We start from the raw sequence: 19,394 nt of genomic DNA, 5'->3' as shown, positions 1-19,394 counted from the left end.
TCATGACACTTTAGTGTGTCAGCTACAGTGTGTAGGTGTGTCGTGCAAATGCTCCCTGCACTCCTCCTGGGGCTGGAAAAGGGATAGTTTAACACGCACATGCATGTATGGTTGCTGTGAGCCATTTAAATCCAGTAACATAGGCCAAATGGTTCACAGCAACCATACATGCATGTGTGTTCAACCACCCCTTGAGGGTGCCCAGAAACCAGTACAGCCCAGAAATCCAATTAAGCAGTTTATTCAAAAGGTGTATAGAAAACAGAGTAAGGGGCAGAGATCAAAATGAAAATAAAACACTACCAGAATGTTGGAGAAGCAACACATGGTTTTTAGAATGCCCTTGTGTTGTTAATTTATCCATTATTTGCCAGTTTGTGGCTGAGAATCAATAGTACTTTCTTTACTTTCCAATCTCTGTAAACAATAGCCTGTTGGTTTCCATCATCCTTTCCCACTGACTCAGGTCATTTTTTCTGGGATGTCTCAAAATTAGACATTCAAGTCATATTGTCCTGGTTTATACCAAATGAGGATGAGGCCTTGAGTTTTCACCTGGCCATTAGAAGAAAATGGGATTCCTTTTTGAGGGGAGTGGGGCTGTGCTACTAACACTTTTAATGCTGTTCTCAAGGGATCAGTGAATTGGAAATGTGCTCTTAATGAAAAGTTTCTTAGCCACTGATTCAATACATTTCAGACACACTTATTATCTGAACCAATGCACACAGGAGCACCTAATGCAGTTCCTTTCATGGGAAATAGAAATTTTGATGTGTCTTTCATGTTGCACAATTCCATCAAAGTCATATATTTTGAAGCCATTATACTCCTGAAAATAATTGAACTTATCATTACTATAGAGAGATGTTGAACCAGTTCATAAAATCTCAGGAAGATAAGCAGCAGTTTACATGCCGTGTCTGCTATATATGTTGGAAAATGGTTTGCCCTGTGTTTTTCGGAGGCCTCTTGAACTGTTGTTACCAAACTTGGCATGAGGGTTCCCAAGGTAGGCACAGTGGTTTTCGCCAATGCTAGGATACCAGCTGCCATTCTGAATCAAGATGGCAGTTCAATATATGGCCTGGAGTGACTTTGCCCAAATTTCGACATGGCATGATAGGTCCAAACTGCACCAATTGCAAACTTGGCATAAGATGGAGGCAGGGGTTTTTGTTTTGCTTTTTGTCAATATTGGGCTGCTGAGTGCCATTTTAAATTAAGATGGTGAACAAAAACATACTCTGGCGAGACTTTGCCCGACTTTTGGCATGACAGGTCCACATTGCATTGATTTGGTTACCTCTGAAGATACTGTCGCATCTGAAGGGACACTGCCAAATTTTGTGCGACAGGCCCAACCTGTGCCAATTTTGATACCCCTTAAGATATTGTCACTCAACTCAACATGAGGGTTCCTGTGTGGGAGGTGGTGATCTTCATCTACATTTGGATGCAGAGCACCCATTCTGAAACAAGGTGTTTGACTGAAATATGACTGCTCAATTTTTGGTGTGATGGGTCCTAACTGTGATGTGGGTGCCCCTTATGTAGATATAGTCCTCTTAATAACGCCAGTTTTTATCCTGTCACTTGTGGTGCAGTCCATCTCATGACCAAGCCTAATAAACCCCTTTACAATGAGGTTTTGAAGCCTTCCGAGGGAACCGGCGGCAGCAAAGAACTTAAAGAAGCAAGACACAGCTACTTCAGACAAGTGAAGCTGAGGGACCAGGTCCCTGACACTGTGGTAGAGGCAGGATTTCTCCATTAAGATTTTACATTCTTATAAAAGACCCTTTTGGGTTAATGTCCTTTCAGCCACAATAACAAAAAGCAATTTTTTTCATGGCAATTTAAAGTTATGTTGTTTTATGCATACCTCTAAAACCTGTGTGTATTTTCTGAAGTGTAATAAATGGATAACCTTTTTTAAAAATAAAACCGCTAGCTATGGTACTCTTTCTCAGTTATCTATATTGAATTTATCTAATTGTAATACATTTTCATTTATTGCTTTGCTTCCTACTCATCTGTAATTTTTTTCAGCTGGTTCTCCACTTCTTGCACAAATGCTGGGAAGCTCTGATCCAAGAGACACAATCGAATGAAACTGCCTAGATCTTCAGCATTCCACTGGGAGTGTTGATATGCAAGAGGAAGCTCTATGTTTGATGTCAACACATACTGCAGAAGCAAGAAGATAAAGTCAACTGCTTACAAATAAAATAACAATGCTTTCTACCAATTTTGCTCTGCCTAATTAAGTCTTTCTCTTGATGAAATCCAAAGGCATTGGAACAACTTACGTACTCCTTCAGAATTATCCTTTCCCTATTTACTCAGAATGGCCGTTTACCATCCTCCCGGTGAGCACTGGTTGCAGCACCTCCTCTTTCGCCTGAACGTGACACAACATCTTAGTTGGTCTTCCCCCTTGGCCCTTCTTGTGCTTAAGGGCTGCAATACATAGCCTGCTGCAGCTAATTCTTATATAGATTATAGACGTATATATAGTGTGCATAAAGGGTTTGCATCACTTGAACATTAAGGCACTTGCTGCAGTTAAAGAGATGTTGGGCTGCCTTAATATGCAGGAACATTAAATCAGATAGCTCAGTGGTTGGAGCTTGAGACTCTTAATCACAGGGTCATGGGTATATATCTATATCCATATCACTGTGTTCCGCAGTGTTTACTTCCAAATAAGCATACACAGGATTGAAGCTTTTGTCTTCTAAATATGCCATTAAAAAAATTAAACTGCTTAAAATGCAGAAAACAAGAGCAGATAAACTCTGCATTATGGTCTTATTATATTGTTTGCTTGTTTGTAACTGTCTTCTTCTTGGGTGCTTTTTTGAGGGGGTTTAGTTGGTCTAGCCCTTTTGTCTCTAGGGGCATTCATAAGAACATGTGGCTCCTTTTTTGCCTTTCACTTGGGTGTCTGGTTCCTCTGAGCTGGTAATTTTGTCTCCCCTCCCACTGCTCCATTTAGAGAGCACTAGGTTAACTTAACTTAAGATAGGGCAGGGCGATGGCCATCCATAGCCAAACATAAAAAAATCTGTGAGCATGTCTAATGTTGTCTTTCTCTTTTCATTGCACCATGTTCTCAAAGCGAGGCAGACAGGTATCGTGCTCGCAGTGAAGGGGGTTCTGGAGATGGAGGGGTGATTCTTGCCCTTTTGGCTGCCACCAGTGTGATTTCCCCCTTACTTATTTAGGGGGTATGTTGTTATTATATGTGTCCTTAGATGAATGTCTGTGTTGTTATCATCAGTTTCATTATTCTGCTCTGTCAGAGACATTGAATGTCCTGCGCTCAACTATTTACCTGTGCTAGCTCTGCTACAGATGCTCTTTCTTGTGCTGGAGGTTGATTTACAATCTAAAAAGTATTGAAGATAAATTCAATAAAATGTATATTGCCAAAGGAACGAAAATAACAGAAAAACGGAATGAGCATTTTTTCCAGTTTGTGTGATCCAAAATATTTAGAATTTGTGTACTCCAAAAAATTACTAAAATCAGAAGAGCCTTCTAAAGCATCACTCCAGTAGCATGTTTGTATTTCAGAGCAGACAGCTGGGATCAAGGTGACTTGAATATGATCAGAATCCCATGACATTTGATACCTAAGGGCTATAAAAGTATAAAAAGGTAATCAAAAGAATAGGTAAACATGCATTCCTGGCTGAAGCCCATGGGACAACAGTTGGCTATTCCTGCAGGGCCAGCCCTTACATTAGGCATGTTGAGACAACCACATGGGGGGGAATCTATTTTGCCAACCCTGTATTCCTATTTTATAGAAGAAATGTAAACAATACACAAAAGTTGAAGGGACAGGTTACTCCACCTAGGCCTGTGTAGTCACCCCAACTAGGCCCCAAGGCTTCCCAAGTTCTTTCTTTGAGGATTCAGTAGCTAAAAATGCATTAGCTTGAGCTGTATTTCTTTCTTTGAGGATGCAAACTTAAAATGCATTAGCTTTTGCTGTATAACACAAAGTAGCTGAATGAACAATGCTCATCCTACCCATGGGAAAGGCCTGAAAGGCTACAAAGTGAAAGCAGTACTTTTCCGTTTCTTCTGTCAATCCACCCCCTACATCCACCCCATCACCTTACAATGTGCTCCGTTGGTGAATTTTGCTCAGCATCTTTCATCTGACGCTCATTATCTAGCAGCAGGCTGTGAACTGGTTGCAATTCCTGTCTTGCTGCATCCATTACTTGAACTGGAACATAATCAGCAAGCTTCTGCACACAGTTATTGCAGTGCTCCTCTGCCTGTGCTTTGGAGTCTCCAATAAACTGAACACGAAACATACGGTGTTTGCTCTGTTTCAAAGTCACAAAAGAGAAAATGAAACTAACTTCCCAGCTCCTTAACTTAATTCATGCTGTCTGCCTGTTCTAGGTGTTTATAGATGCAGTGCTAAAACGAACAACCTGGGTATATACATACCTCTACAGTTGTGATATATTACCATCATTTCCCAATGGAAACTAAGGAGCAGCTAGCAATAGCCTGCACATCTAATACTTGCTTTTTCTGACCAATAGCTCGTTTTTTAATGAAAAGCTTTTCTTTTAGATCTTACTGAATTGGTGCAGCATTGATAACAAACTCACAATGGCCCTTACTGTAACACCCCTGGGAGCAGTGGTTTGTTGCCTGGCACAACTGTGGCTGAGCTAGGCGCCCTCTTCCCATCCTGCACAGTTGTTGGGGGACAAAATCCTCCTGTGGCTGCGCAAGCGGATGGGAGCCTGCCTGTTTGAAAAGGCCAGTGGGTATGGCTGCATCATTCATAAAGGAGAGCTCCCAGTGCATTCAGTGGTGGGCAAGGCATTGGGTTGGCTCCGGGGGGGGGGGGGCAGTGTTGGGAATCCCATCCCTGCCACTAAAAATATTTAGGTACCCCAATAAAGGGATCCAGGAGGCAGTGCCTGTCCTGATACCCAGATGGGAGCTAACTAGCCATGGCATGCCTCCTGAGTGGAGGTTCTGGATGGAATGCTCTGATCTGCTGTATGTCATAAGGTGACCCTTAATCCAAGGTTGATCCAGCCAAAACAATCAATCACCAGCTGGGCTACCAAAACCTAGTTACAATGAAGTTGGGGCCTATTCAAACCCAATATCTTGTCCTGTGTTCATTCATCTTTCACTCTTCCGGTGGTAGTTGGGTACTGGCAGCATACACCCAGTGCCTGGGCCTGCAATCCCGAACTCTCACAAGAGCCTTTCACAAACCATTGAAATTTAACGAGGTATTGTAATTGTGCATCTCATGTGAGCCCGTGTTATTTATTAACAGGTAATGCTGTTTTTTCTTGTCTACCTTACGGCTGCATAGGCATTATCTGCTTAAATCCCAGCTTGGTCATCCTTTTTTTCAATTTGGATCAAAGCTGGTTTGAGGAAAAACACATCAAAACACAGTATTTCATAAGAAACAACAGACTCTCGGGTGTGGGGAGTCTTTTTGGCTCACACTCTGATGGGTGAGATACTGATAAAACTTATCGCATTTATTTGAATATAACTTAAATGTAACTTGCTTTTTCCAACCTCAGAGCTTCCTTTTCAGGTATTTATTTAAAAAAATCAGTGTGGTGTTTAACGTGTCTATATTAAGACCTTTATCAAAAACACTGTAGGCTGCTTCATATGGTCATTTTTGCCATACCAACAATTACCAGTCACACAACTTTATGAAGCAAAGTATTTTGTGAACGGTGATTGTTGCAACAGTATTCACAGCTGGCACAATTCTTTAGCAAGGTCTTCAGATATATAAAAAAGAGGACTTGAATATATAAATAAATATGACACCTGAATAAGTACATCAAAATATGACATCTAAGTAAATGATTTTTTGAGTGTACCAGATCGCACGTAGGAACTCCAAATTGTATTTTTAATAAAATAAAATAAAACCACTTCTAATAGTTGTGATGAACTATTATAAACCTTTTCCAAAGCATGTAATCCTATTATTTCCATGTTTCTTTGGCATAAAGCTGCTGGGAAGGTAGATTTATAATCAGGCAGCAGGAAACCAAAGAGTACAGAAATTATGGAGGGTTTTTTTCCATATAGCATCTGATAGCATTCTTCAGCAATGCAGTAGTTCCAGATCTGTGCAAGCTGTCAAATTTTCTGTGGTACTGTGGATGGTAAGGAAGGAGGGGGCTACCAAGCAACATACAGCACAGAACAAAAGGGTTTTCTTTAAATTGGATTTTGTGTGCACATAATCTTAAAATGCCAACAAAATAGATGTGTAAGAAGCGCACACATACCTGGAACTATTCAAGGTATTAAGTGAAAATAATTAAAGTATAGAATAATGAGGGGAAAGTAATCTAGACAACTGTGTCAGAGAACACCAAAGAGAGAGATATATAAAAACAAGCTAAGAAAAGAATTTTGAAGCCTGAAACAGCATACCTTTGTTTTTGAACCAAACAAAATGCAATCTGCATTTCTAACTATCTTCAGCCATTGAGAAGCATCAATTAATGAGAAACCTTCCTGGGGAGAAAAAACATGGCTCAATTTATCTACAGAAAAATCTCTGAAGCAGGAATACATCTTACAGTCTATTTCAAGGGCTATCTGATCCAAGTCCAGCCTAAAGATAAAGAACCATAAGAAGGAAGAGCAGGGGCCTTGAAGTTGCTCATAAACAATTAACAGTTTGACAGGTGCATTAGCATATATACAGTAATGAATAGGAATATTCTGCAGGGACGTTGGATTTTTTTAAAAGTGTATTAGAAGGGAGTTAGCAGAAAACACCCTCCTCAAAAGAAAGAAAAAAACCCAAATAGCAGAAACAAACTTCATTGTTCCATTTTGGAATTATTGTTCAATCACAGTGGTGGTGTTGTCTTTCTCAGTGGAGAAAACAGGAGCTTGCAAGGTGAGCCTGTGAGCCACTTTGCACACGCAGGAGACATCAAAATGTTAAATATTTTTATTTCTTTGGCAAACTACTGAGAGCAAAGCCATCAATGAGGCATTCATTTTTAAAGGGGAAGGGAAATCTTTCAAACAAGGAATTTCCTGCGCAATGTGGGGAAAGTAGGCTGCAAGTTATGTTTGACTTAAATAATTTCACATTCCTCCCCAGTTTATTCTCACCTTTATATTACATTTTGGATGGTAAGCTCTTTGGGGCAGGGACCTGTTATACTCGGTAATGCACCGTGCACACTGATGGTACAATAATAATACTGACAAGCACAGCAATCACTATCATTAACATGGGTCTGGAGATCCAAGTGTATTCAGAGCGGTCAGAGCCCTTAAATGGTTACAGCATCCTGGGCTGGGTGGCTAGGGCATTATTCTGTTTTATTTTGTATTCCAGCTAAAATTTAGTCCATCCAGACCAGGACCATAGCATGGGGAAGACTTTCTGTAAATTCTATTTTATAACTGGATCTAAATTACAAACTCTATGGCTAAAATATCCAGCCAACTTTGTTTTTTCTCCTGCACCCCCTAATCTGCTGGGCATCCCTTCCAAGTGCTTGAAAGCTTTCTCAGTTTTTTGATACTGGGTTTGTCCTAATAAATTATTGCCCAACTGTGAACTTTAAACTGGACTATATGGCTTTCTTTGCATTTTGTGCAAATTTGAAAGCATCTAGCAAAATTCTTACACTTGCAAATTATTTAAGCAAGTGCTTAGTAAAACCAATATAACATTCCTACAATGAACACTGTGAAACTGAAGGGATAATTTCAATGGACACAATTACTTATGAAAATGAATACTCACCATTACTTCCTTTCCTCTGGAAATGAAGAAATGGCCGGAAATAACTATGGTAAGAACAAGGAAGCCGGATTCCTTGTTTGATTCCAAAACCTTATTTATGACAATGAAAAAGACAATGTGTATGAGGAATTTATCTTTTGCTTCAAAGCAGCTATTTTTACAACATATACAAATTACTTAAATCTATTGGTGCCTATTGTAAGAAACCGTAGTAGTTTTATTCCTTTTGTGTGTAGAAGCAAGTAAGAAGTAAATAAATGGAAAGCTTCTCTTATTTAGGTCTGACAGCCTTTCGTGAGAGAGGTGCTTAGAGTTGAAAGCATGCTCCAAAATCATGCTGGAAGCCTGCACTTCAATGCTAGAGATTTCACTGAATGATGTAAGGAACAAAACTCTGAAACTAAAAACAAGTTTAAATCTAACTTAAGAAGATAAAGCTTGCTGTATCAGGACCAAGGTCCACTGAACCCACCTTTCTTCCTGCATCCCAATTTCTGTGGCCAATCATATGTCTCTGGGTTAGGTCACAAATAGGGCTTGATAGGTTTACCATCAAATGCTAAGCAGTAGCACATCTAGGACCTTCAACCAGTGCTATTTCTCTAGAAAAAGAGGTCACAGAACTCACCATGAACACCTCCCTCTTTCTCTTACAATGGCAATGGTGCTCACCTGAGGCGCTGGAACGGAGTTCCTATTAGTTCCCCTGAAAAAAGCCCTGCCTACAATAAAAGTAGATTAGACACTGGCAGTAGCCCAGAAGGGTACAACATCGATTTCAGTCACAACGATGATCTCGCTACCCATCAAATATATACAGACCAAAACTGAAATCAATGGAAAGGCCTTCAGCCACAGTGACACTCTCACTACTCACCTAAGAATCCATTGATAAGATTGAAGTTTTATAGGTGCAGAATTTTCTTGAACTTTCTAGATTTCTCAAAAACATTGTTTACTTATGTTAAGTCTCTGAGACTCAAGGTCAATGCTCAGGGCAGAAGTATATTGTTACAAAAGTCTGGTGCCTTCCCCTCTCTCAGCCGAGCAGTGGCAAGAGCCCATGGAGTTCCAAGCACACAAACAGTCTGTGTCCCTTTGGAGAATGAAATACATGGAGACTGCCATGCATGGATAGCATATTTTATTGACATACAGGGTCCTCCATATAGGCTCAGCTAAATTAAGCTTACCCTCCAAGAGCCTGAGGAACTGCCTGATGTTCCAGGTATGAATGAGCCGTAACGTTTCAGCATCCATTCTGCAGCGTTAAGACAGGAAGCAGCATCCCGTGACTGCTCTGTTTCAGGAATTTGGCCTGGCAGTGGTTCCTCTACTTCAGAGCATGAAGCTGGATCACAACTGACCCACCCAATTTTGGGGAAACAATCCGCAGGGTGAACAATATGGAAATAAAACAAAACGGGAGTGTGGGGGGAGGAGGGTGGAAATATAAAAAATTGTTAAAGCTATATTGTTAGAAAAATCAATAAAAATATTTTTTAAAAAACAAACAAACAACTGACCCACCCATGACTGTTATTGCTGCTTGTCGCCATCTTCTAGGCTACAGTCACTTGAGAGGAAACCACAAAATGGGGGGACCTACCAAAATCAACACGATCGTAAAATTTAGGCAATGGTCCAATGAAGCCTGTCCATCCTAATACTGGAGGGGCCACAGAAGTGACTTTAGTCCACATTGCTTAAAAAATCTGGGACTAGTAGACCCAGTTTGAGTTGCACAACTCAAACTGATTAATTTTTTGTTGCATATATTTCAACAATCCCAAAGTTTGAGACATACGTTGTAATTTGCCTGTAAGGTTTCGATACCTATCCCCTCTGGATTAAAGAAATAAAAGGATTACAGAACTGAGGAAAGCTGGGAGTTTGTGGGGCCAAAAGTGAAGTTTGGAACATTGGAAAATATTGATGAGAACAGGATGAAATAATACCAGGAAAAAGCAGATTTATTCACATAGTGAACTTTTAAAATTCAATGGCTGGATACATTGGTTTGAGTATGCTTGCTTTAAGGGGACAGCAACTAAGATTTATTTGTCAATGTTCTCAAGGAAATATGTTCTGCCTTTCTCTGGCTGTTTGCTATGAAGACAGCTGTGGGGAAATACCTTAAACCAGATGATCAGCCTTGAAATTCCTATTTTAAAATGGTCAAATGAGGAGATACATGGATTGAAAATTAAAGAGGATTTTGAATGGAAGAATTTTGCTGTTAAGAAGTAAAAGCAAAACATCTAGTGAAAGAGAACTATTAGGTTCTACTGTACATTAGATGTCAAATCACCCTGTTTTAATCTAAGGATGAGAAAGCTAATAACTAACTGTAGGTCACTTGGCACATGATAAAATTTATGTATAATATTTTGACAGCATGGATAAAACAGAAAACTATACTTGATTGATTTGCATTAAATTATGACTCAGTGCTCAGCTGCCGTACTCTCCTTTTGATGCTACTTTCTATAAGAAAATGAAATTAAAGTATCATTTTGAAATGCGTATTAAGTCAACAAGCTACTATTACAGAACTTTATTCTAGTGTTCTCTAACACAAACAATTTATGTAGTTTTTCTTGTTAAGGGTCACATGTCATTTTTGTTTAGCCAACTTGTTATAATTTTGAGAGACTTCAAGTACAAACAAGGAGGTAATAAAAGTTATTGTTGTCCATGTAAGCCACCACCACCCAGAAAGTCACTTCTCTCTCCTCTTCCCACCCTATTTTGTTCAAAAGTCTGCCATGGCAGAAATTCTGTGCAAGGTACTACCAACTCTGTGAATATCCTTTGCGATATTCAAATTGTAGATCAAGGCTCAAATTCAGTTTGAAGAAAGGAGCACAATGGCAGCATGCCCAAATACCTACAGCAGGCCTTCAGTGCAACTGTATATTTGAATGATTGCTTCACATGTGCAACCGCATTGCCTCATGGGGGGTGGGGGTATTTCATTTTTTGACTATTATTTACAAACACACACAATTCTATTGTCAGATTAAAGTTGTATGCTGCCTTCTTAGTCCAAAAATAGGCTTCTCAATGGGTTTAGAAAACAAGAAAGGCAAAACAGATTAACAACAGAAATCATATTTATAGAAGAGCTGCCTCATAGAAAGAAAAAAGCAGTCAGGAGCTGAGACACTTGGTTAGGCCTGGGGGTGGGGAACTCTTAGAAAATATGCCTCCTCCAAATTAAAAAATCCCAGCGATTTGGATCCCTACCCCAGCCGTTTCCCCTATTTCGTCTCACAGGCCTGAACTAACACCCATTCACACAACCTGTGCAATTTCCTCAGCCGAGAAGGCCTAAGAGATGAAGGGCCTGCATCCAGTCAAAAAGCCTGCTGAAAATATGAACAGTGGCTTGACAAGACAGGCTCTTGAAGGAGCAAAGAGAAGTCACCTCAAAAGGCAACCCCTCTATTCTGTCTGAGGGTTAGATACTGCTGAGAACTCAGAAGGGATGGTGTTAAGATATTTTTAAGATTTTCCACAACAACTATTTGAAAAAGCAGGCTGGAATCCTTTCTATTTCCTCGCTTCTTATAGTGCTTAGCTTCCCCAACACATCCCAACTGTTTCATTCTTGTCCTTAACAGATTATTTACGTTCTATTTCTATGCCTTTCGCCTTTCAAATATTTCTTCAGTCATGGAAATTTTTGGTTTGTCTGTAGTAAATGTAGGGGTGTAGCATCATGGGGAGTGTTATGCTGTTTCCAGATAGGGCCTTAATGTTGCATAAAGCGTCGTTGAGGCATTACAAATACGAAATCTAGAAGTATGGAATCATTAACCATTTTTAAAGAAGGGTAATTTGACCTTTGTTATAAAGAACTAATTTATTTTAATAGCAGCTCTCCTGAATTTGAAAGGATTGGAAACAGCTGGTAGAAAAACTGGGATGGGCTGTCTTGAGTGGTAAGGAGGGAGGAAATATGGTGTGTATAGGATATGGGTTTATGATTTAGTGTCCCCAGTCGTGTAGACTGGGGCTGTGCTTGCAGGGCACTGAGCTGCTGAGGGCGGCTGAGAAGGATGCAACTGGGACATGCTGGCCCTGTAAGCACATCTGAGCCATGGTGTCGCTCCTGGGACACCTGCAAGTACCGTATGGCCAGAAAAAGCAGCATGGGGCTGGCCTCCCTCCAGAGGCGACAGCAGCAGACTCCCTGCAGGCTCCACGCTGCTGCACTATGCTCAGGCACTTTGATTTCAGTAGTGTGTCCTGCCCCACAGGTGGCTTGCCTTGCTCCCTAGCAGCTAGCTATGCCGCTGGTGACCCCAGAAATTACTGGGTTTTGCTTCTTTTGTTATCTTTCCTTCCCCCTCTTCCCACAACTTCACTGCTTTTGAAGCTTCCCTGTCTGTGCCCAATCCTATGCATGTTTACTCAGAAGTGTATCCCACTGCAATTAATAATAATATTCAGGAGGTTATGTATAGAGGATTTGCCACCTCAGTTGGGGGTAAGGGCTCGCCTACTAATTTTCTGCTATGTACTCATTTGTGTTAGCCTTTAGCTTTCCTCCCAAGGCTTTCAGGGTTCTCCCCCTCTTCAACTTACCCTCACAACAATCAGGTATATAAGTTGAGAGCCAGCTAGCAAGGGGATTCTGCAAATATGGTGGGAGCCCAAACTTACAAAGTCTGAAGATATCATGGGAGCACCAGTACAAATTCAAATATATCACCATAATTAGAGTAGGTGTATTACACAAAATATGCACCTTTTTGGCCTCCACTAGTGCACAGTTCCAGGACCAGGATTGCATGGTTTGTGCATTGAGTAGGCAAAATTGTTGTATTTGGAGCCAGGAAGGTATTTGCTTGTAGACAAATTGGCCAGTCTAGAGGTTTTGCCTTCCCTATAGCAAAATATCACAACTTTTGGGTGTTAAAACACTGGGTGGAATCCTAGTCTTCAAGCTTTGGGTGAAGAGGGTGTATCTGCTTAAAATAATTTTAAGTCGCAGGTTTCAGTGGCAAAAAGGCAATTAACAAATTCAATAAATAAAGTAATAGCCCTGTTCAATTATGTATTCTGGGAAATTGACAGGGAAAGGCATTGTGACAACGTGCTCAGTGAAGCCATTTTGAGAGTTAAAATGTTAAGCAAGGAAGCCATTTTGTTGATCTAGGCCAGGTCCCAATATCCAGTAAATACACTCAGACACCCACTACCCAGATACACACAAAGATAGACTGATAAGGATTACCAAACAAGGAAATGGAAGGGTAATGTCCTACTCCTCATGCCCTGTCTCTAGGCAGAACCTACTGTATCTATTAGAATATGTGTAATGCAGTAACTTTTGATTGGATAAAAATCTGATTCAAGAATGTATAAAGGGAAGCCTCCCCTGTTGGGGAGGGCAGGACTTCAAAACTTATTCCTCCGTGCCATTGCTTGCTGCCGGCAAACAATTAAAACTTTCTTGCTTTATTTCTCTGTTGCTGTGTGGTCATTTGACTGGCCTGACTGTTTGCTACACGCTAACCTTTGATATGCTATCTAATAGGACTGTTGATCTGAAAGGTGCCAAAACTATCACCATGAAAATCTCTGGACATGAGAAAACCCATTACACAGCTGTGTTGTCTTGCTGTGCAGATGGCACCAAATTGCCACCTATGTTAATTTTCAAAAGGAAAACATTTCCAAAAGAAGTGATTCCAAGAGGAGTTGTTGTACATGTTCAGTGAAAGGATGGATGGATGAAAATGGAATGAGATTATGGCTTGGAAAAGTGTGGTCCAAACGTCCTGGAGGGCTTCTGAAAAAACCTGCCTTATTAGTACTTGACCAATTTAGAGCACATATTAGCGAAACTTTAAAGAAGTGAAGACTCACCTAGCTGTAATTCTTGGAGGTCTTACCAACCAGTTTCAACCTCTCGACATTTCCATCAACAAGCCATTTAAGTTCTTTATGCGAGAAGAGTGAAACAAATGGATGGCTGCTGGTAATCATGATCTGACACCTACTGGACGAATGAAGAGACTCACTATCACTCAAGTTTGTGAATATGTGAAAACATCATGGCACTCGGTGAAGGAGGAAATCATTGTCCACTCATTCAAAAAATGTGGCATTAGCAATGCTTTGGATGGAAACGAAGATGGTACAGTTGTACCTCGGGTTAAGTACTTAATTCGTTCCAGAGGTCCGTTCTTAACCTGAAACTTCTTAACCTGAAGCACCACTTTAGCTAATGGGGGCCTCCTGCTGCTGCCGCACCGCTAGAGCACAATTTCTGTTCTCATCCTGAAGCAAAGTTCTTAACCTGAGGTAATATTTCTGGGTTAGTGAAGCAGGTGAGGACAGATGACCCCACCTAGGCCCAAAGTCACCCCCCCCCAACCAGACCTCAAAACTGTCCAAAATTCCTTTTCTCTCTTCTAAAAATTCACAGCTTTTCCTCTGCTTTTCTCACAAGATGCTGTGCATAGGCAAACCGTTACTTTTATCAGTACGAGAACGCTTCAAAAAGCTAATTAATAGGCTCTGTCAGAGCAAGCCTGAGAACTGACTTTTATCTCATTCAGTTGCAACATCTTGGACATGCTGAACCGCAAGGCTCCTCGACCCCCTTGGCTTCTCACCCCCTTTCCTGCGAAGAGTCCAAAAGAGTCCCACGACAGGAGCTTTCTGTTCATGCTCAGGAAACACATGGGGCAGGACTTTGGAGGAGGAGGAGAAAGGGGAGGGAACTGGAAGGGGAATATATACTCTGTGCAAATGGCTGTGAACTCGTACTTGTTTTGTGAATCTATCACACTTGCTCCTTCTACCAGTTTATGGATGGTAGAAATAAAGCTTTTTCTCTGAAACTATTCCTTGAGTATCTGTTGACTCCCACTGTTGACTCTCCGGGGTGCAATACTTTTTCCCACCCGAGGGCAAAGCCTCATAAGGCTACATTAGCAGAGTCTGTAACCTGAAGCGTATGTAACCCGAGGTACCACTGTTATCTTATATGAAGATAGCGAAGAAAGTGATGTCAGTGATAATGAGCAACTGAGCTTCATAAATTCTGACTCTAGCAATGATGAGTTCTTGGGGTTCACAGAAGACCAGAAGAGTACTTGAACCTTAAAGTCTCTCTTCATTTGTTAATGACAATAATGGTTCTTAATGCCACTGTTGACTGCTGTTCACTTTACATGGTTGAAATATTATTCTGATATACCGGTAGTTTATTAAACAGTTTAGTACAACATTTGATTCAGAGTATTTTTTTCCTTGTTTTCCTCCTCTAAAAACTAGGTGCGTCTTATGGTCAGGGGCATCTTATGGAGCGAAAAATACGGTATGCTAAAAGAATGAAAAGGAAGTATCCACATTGTCTGAAAGTGTCCTGAAGAAGTTTACTCAAGCCTGAGAACTGGTGAAAGGATCTGGAGTGGAAGCATTCTGTACTGAGATGGGCCTCTTGATAAATTCTAGATTGCAAGTGTAAAAGGCAGTATAAGATACAGAGACCACTAGATTTAAGACTGCCTCATAAAACAAGGGGCTCCAGTGCCTCCCTCTCTATTCCACAAGGCCTTCCCCATCATGTGTGTTTGCTCTTATTGTGTACATACCTCCTGATAAAGTTCAGTAGAAATGCCATTTCTTTCCTGCAGTTGCACCTTGTTAAGTCACTTTTTGTCACATCTAGTTTCAATTGCTTTTTATCTGGAATACTAACTTTCATTGGCATAGATATTTGAGTTGGTTTTGTCATGATGCTTTTACTCTTGGACTCTTCTCATGCGTTTATGTTCATTCCCCCACCCCTTGCTAATAAGATGCTGACCTTTGCCAGACATTCCTCTTTGATTTATAGAGCTTCAATCTTCCCATTCCCAAGAGCAATTTTTCTCCTTTTTACTAAATTATTTAATCTTATTTAAATGATCTTACTAGATTTTGGCTGAAGAACCCTATTTTCCCTAATGGAGGGAAGTGAGCTTGAGAACATTGTGTTTCTTTCCCTTGTTATAAACCTTGTCCAGATTGAGAACTTCTCATCACAAGGGTATTTAGAATGATTGGGGGGAAGTGGGACCGCTCAGTGATTGGCACAACCCTATTTTGCTTCAATACATCTGGCTCATCTCAATCTTATTATTATTCAGAATAAAATCTCTGTATTTTTCTCATCAACTTTGTTTCTGCAATAATGAAGTTTGAAAGGAAGTGAAAGTCCCAAGCCCGTCGTCTTTAAGATAGGAAGCTGCCTTGTAACAAGCCAGAGCAAGGAGCAGTGTGGTGGGACAGTACAACATCTGGCCTGTGTGCATGGGGATGTGCGCTGGGCATGTATATAAGAAGTATCTACTTGATCAGGCCAATGGGCCATCTAACCCAACACCCATCCTGTTCTCAGGCACTTGTAGAAAACATGCAGGCATGACCAAGCATAAGAGTGATCTCCCCTCCTGAGGTTTCCCGCAACTGGTAAAAAAATCTCCATCCACTTTCTTCATGCCTTGCTTATTTTAATACATCTTGTTGGCTCTTTCTTGCCTTTTTTATACGTACACTCCAGAAAAAAATGTTTAAGACTAGGCAAGATATACATTAATGAGAAAGCAGCAAAACAGTTTGTGCATTTCATTCTTTCTGTGCCTCCTTCCACAACAGGTCCGGAGGGTGGCAGCATGAAACGGGCCATTTCTGCAGTGGCTCCCCGTTTGTGGAATGCTCACCCCCAGGGAGGTTTGACTGAAGCCTTCATTATACACCTTTAGGAGCCAGGCAAAAATGTTCCTCTTTAACCAATAATAATATTGCAGAAAGCCTGTGTCTAAGTCAAAGACAAACTGAGTAAAGCAAATTTCTTTGAGTGAATATGAAAGAGGATTCTCTCAGGTAAATCTTATACCAACTTCATCGTCTCTGTTTATAAGGACAATTTATTCATGGATGTTCATCAGGATGGTAGGACCCCCTCTTACTCAGTTCAACCCCACCCAATATGTGGAATCATGGTCACTACATGGACGTCATTCTGCACTTGATACAAAAAGCAGGAAGCTATCTAAAGACCAGGTACATTGCAGGATATGTTTAAAATGTGGCACTTACTGCAAGAACTTCATGTTAATGATACCTTTTTTCTTACAAAAAAGCACTATTAGGGTGGTTACCCTCAGAGGCGGATGGATCCAATGGGTTTCCAAACAGTTCTGGGGGATTTTCTGGCTGATATAACTGGTCTCCTGTCTTAAGACGTGGCTGACCTCTGGGACATCCAAATGGCTCAGGTTGTTGAGCACCATCTCCCACTTTATGGAGCCGTTAGGCTCCTTGGTATACTCCTGGCCTTTAGGCAAAGAAACAAGCTGGGAGATAGCTTGAATACAAGCAGAAGAAAATCCCTTCAAATACAATCAAACACTGGTGAGAGCTCATCACTTAGTCTATCTTGTGGCAGTGCAGTGAAGTCAGCAAAGACTGTGTTGACTTGCTTTAAGAAGCCAAGTCTAATAAACAACACTACTAGTGTTATTTCTGTATGAAATGGTATTTGGATATAATAATGTAGGAACAGTATGTAACTAGAAACAGCTCAGAAATTACAGAAAAGCATCTCATAATATTGAGGGAACATGGTAGACAAGAACCTCTAGGTAAGCACTGCCACCTTGTGGGTAATTCAAAGGGGAAGCTACCAAAAAATCATACTAATTGAAATGGCAAATATTTTTGGATAAATCACTTTGTGACTGTGTTTGATTAATGACTTAACTGTAATAATATTAATGACTTAACCATAATACTAATTCAGCTAATTCTGCAGTTACTATTCTTTCTATTCACTATGTAGAGGAAAAAATCCTTCAGGAAAAAATACAGAATTTCCCCCGCTTCACAGTATGTTCTCAATCTTCCACCAAGACCATTGAGATAAAGCAGAAAACAAACAGACTCCTTGTGATTTCTATATTGATTAAAGGTAAAGGTCCAGTCGTGACCGACTCTGGGGTTGTGCGCTCATCTCGCTTTATTGGCCGAGGGAGCCGGCGTACAGCTTCCGGGTCATGTGGCCAGCATGACTAAGCCGCTTCTGGCAAAGCAGCGCAGCGCACAGAAACACCGTTTACCTTCCCACCATAGAGGTACCTATTTATCTACTTGCACTTTGACGTGCTTTCGAACTGCTAGGTTGGCAGGAGCTGGGACTGAGCAATGGGAGCTCACCCCGTCGCGGGGATTCGAACCGCCGACCTTCTGATCAGCAAGCCCTAGGCTCAGTGGTTCAACCCACAGCGCCACCCACGTCCCATCTATATTGATTAGTGTGGTCTAAATGCCCATGACCATTAAAAGTTTATTTTCTTCAATATATTTCAAGACCACTGCCCAAACTGTCAATAGGCAGCCATGCTAGATACTCTTGCAGCAAACAATGAGCCTCATAGTACCTTACAGACTCGATTTCTTTTACCAAAGGTGGACTTTTTGTTGATTAAAGCCCACATCATCATATCCTGTTATTAGATATACACTTAAGTCCCGAAGAAAATAAACTGTGGCACCAAACAGCCTTGATATAAAAGGCTATTACCATTTGTTTACTGGGGTGTGAAAAGGATAGATCACAATTCTTGCACTGAATACTAAGCAATGCATTATTGTTGTTAAACGGCAAGAACTCTCTTCCCAGAGTATTAGTTATGCCTTCCAAATGCACCCAATATGCACTCTCACTTGAAGAATGTAAAACCCCTTGGTGGACTACAAATACTCTAATATTTTTATCTAGAAATCTATTAAACACAACTCTGGAACCCATTGAAGAGCTTTAAAAAAACATTTTAAATAAACATTCTGCTACTCCACACGAGGCTCTCAAGCCTAGTTTCCTTTTTATTCTATGTTACTGCATTTTGAACATATAGAGAAGTATCGCCTGTTTTCATTTTATATTTTTAATCAATCCACTAAGTATTCCTGGGGCATTTTTAATTCCTGAGATTTTAGGGGCTCTGGCTGGATACCTGCCTTACTATGGCAACCCAGTCAGATGGGTGTGGTACAAATTTGTTGTTGTTGTTGCTAATGCAGTGTTTCCCAAACTTAAAATAACCATATACTCCTTTTGAAAGTTTAGACTTAATGGTGTACCTCTTCTTGGAAGATTAATTGGGGATTGTTTTAAATACTATTTTATCCAGCCTAAATTCTGCCATATCATTTTGAAACCCTTTCATGTACCCCTGTAGGTACAGCGTTTCTCCCCCAAAAGACATCATGAAGCCCCAAAATACTTCAGCAGCCTTACAGCCTCTTAATAAAAAGTGGCAAATAATATAATTGCTGTGAATAATAAAAAGCTGACCTTTATGTTTATTAGTTACCCACCCTTAACCGCAAGGTTCCAGGTGGGATCAAACGACAAAAAAAGACCCCATGTTGAAAATGATTTAACACAGAAAAATAAAGTGGGCTCCTAAAATACACATATCCAGCAGCAAAAGCAAGGATGAAGATTTGCACAGAAGATGCAGGATTGAGACCAACCTCACTCCTAGAACAATGCCTAGTTCAAAAAGTAGGTTTTTAA

The 19,394-nt window shown here is 40.6% G+C and overlaps 1 protein-coding gene across 21 annotated transcripts; it reads right to left on the bottom strand.

Moving 5' to 3' along the window:
- Nucleotides 1-225: 225 nt before the first annotated feature.
- REC114 (REC114 meiotic recombination protein) lies at nucleotides 226-19,288 on the bottom strand. 21 transcript variants are annotated; one of them, XM_083457593.1, is made up of 8 exons: nucleotides 19,193-19,288; nucleotides 9,338-9,412; nucleotides 9,001-9,169; nucleotides 7,808-7,897; nucleotides 6,469-6,552; nucleotides 4,137-4,349; nucleotides 3,341-3,394; nucleotides 226-2,190 (listed from the first exon to the last, which is right to left on the bottom strand). In XM_083457593.1, the coding sequence occupies exons 2-8, from the start codon at nucleotides 9,364-9,366 to the stop codon at nucleotides 2,029-2,031; spliced, it is 801 nt and encodes a 266-aa protein (XP_083313719.1). In that variant the 5' UTR covers nucleotides 9,367-9,412; nucleotides 19,193-19,288; the 3' UTR covers nucleotides 226-2,028. The 21 variants fall into 21 exon arrangements, with proteins under 21 accessions (XP_083313719.1, XP_083313705.1, XP_083313714.1 ...); XM_083457579.1 differs by having other exon boundaries at nucleotides 9,334-9,412; nucleotides 19,170-19,250; XM_083457588.1 differs by having other exon boundaries at nucleotides 19,170-19,250.
- Between the last annotated feature and the right edge of the window lie 106 nt (nucleotides 19,289-19,394).

The sequence above is a fragment of the Podarcis tiliguerta genome (assembly GCF_965153285.1).
Source record: "Podarcis tiliguerta genome assembly, chromosome: 9".
NCBI classification, from domain to species: domain Eukaryota; kingdom Metazoa; phylum Chordata; class Lepidosauria; order Squamata; family Lacertidae; genus Podarcis; species Podarcis tiliguerta.
The sequence above is the reverse complement of the archived record's forward strand: the minus strand, read 5'-3'. Positions and strand labels throughout refer to the sequence as shown.

Bases quoted from the DNA above. Each gene is read 5' to 3' on its own strand.
- REC114 (XM_083457593.1), bottom strand. From the start codon at position 9,366: ATGGCGACAAGCAGCAATAACAGTCATGG. The intron at 6,553-7,807 runs GTGAGTATTCAT...TTTTCTCCCCAG, and splicing joins CCAGAGGAAAGGAAGTAATG to GAAGGTTTCTCATTAATTGA. The intron at 4,350-6,468 runs GTATGCTGTTTC...ACTTTGAAACAG, and splicing joins TGTTTGGTTCAAAAACAAAG to AGCAAACACCGTATGTTTCG.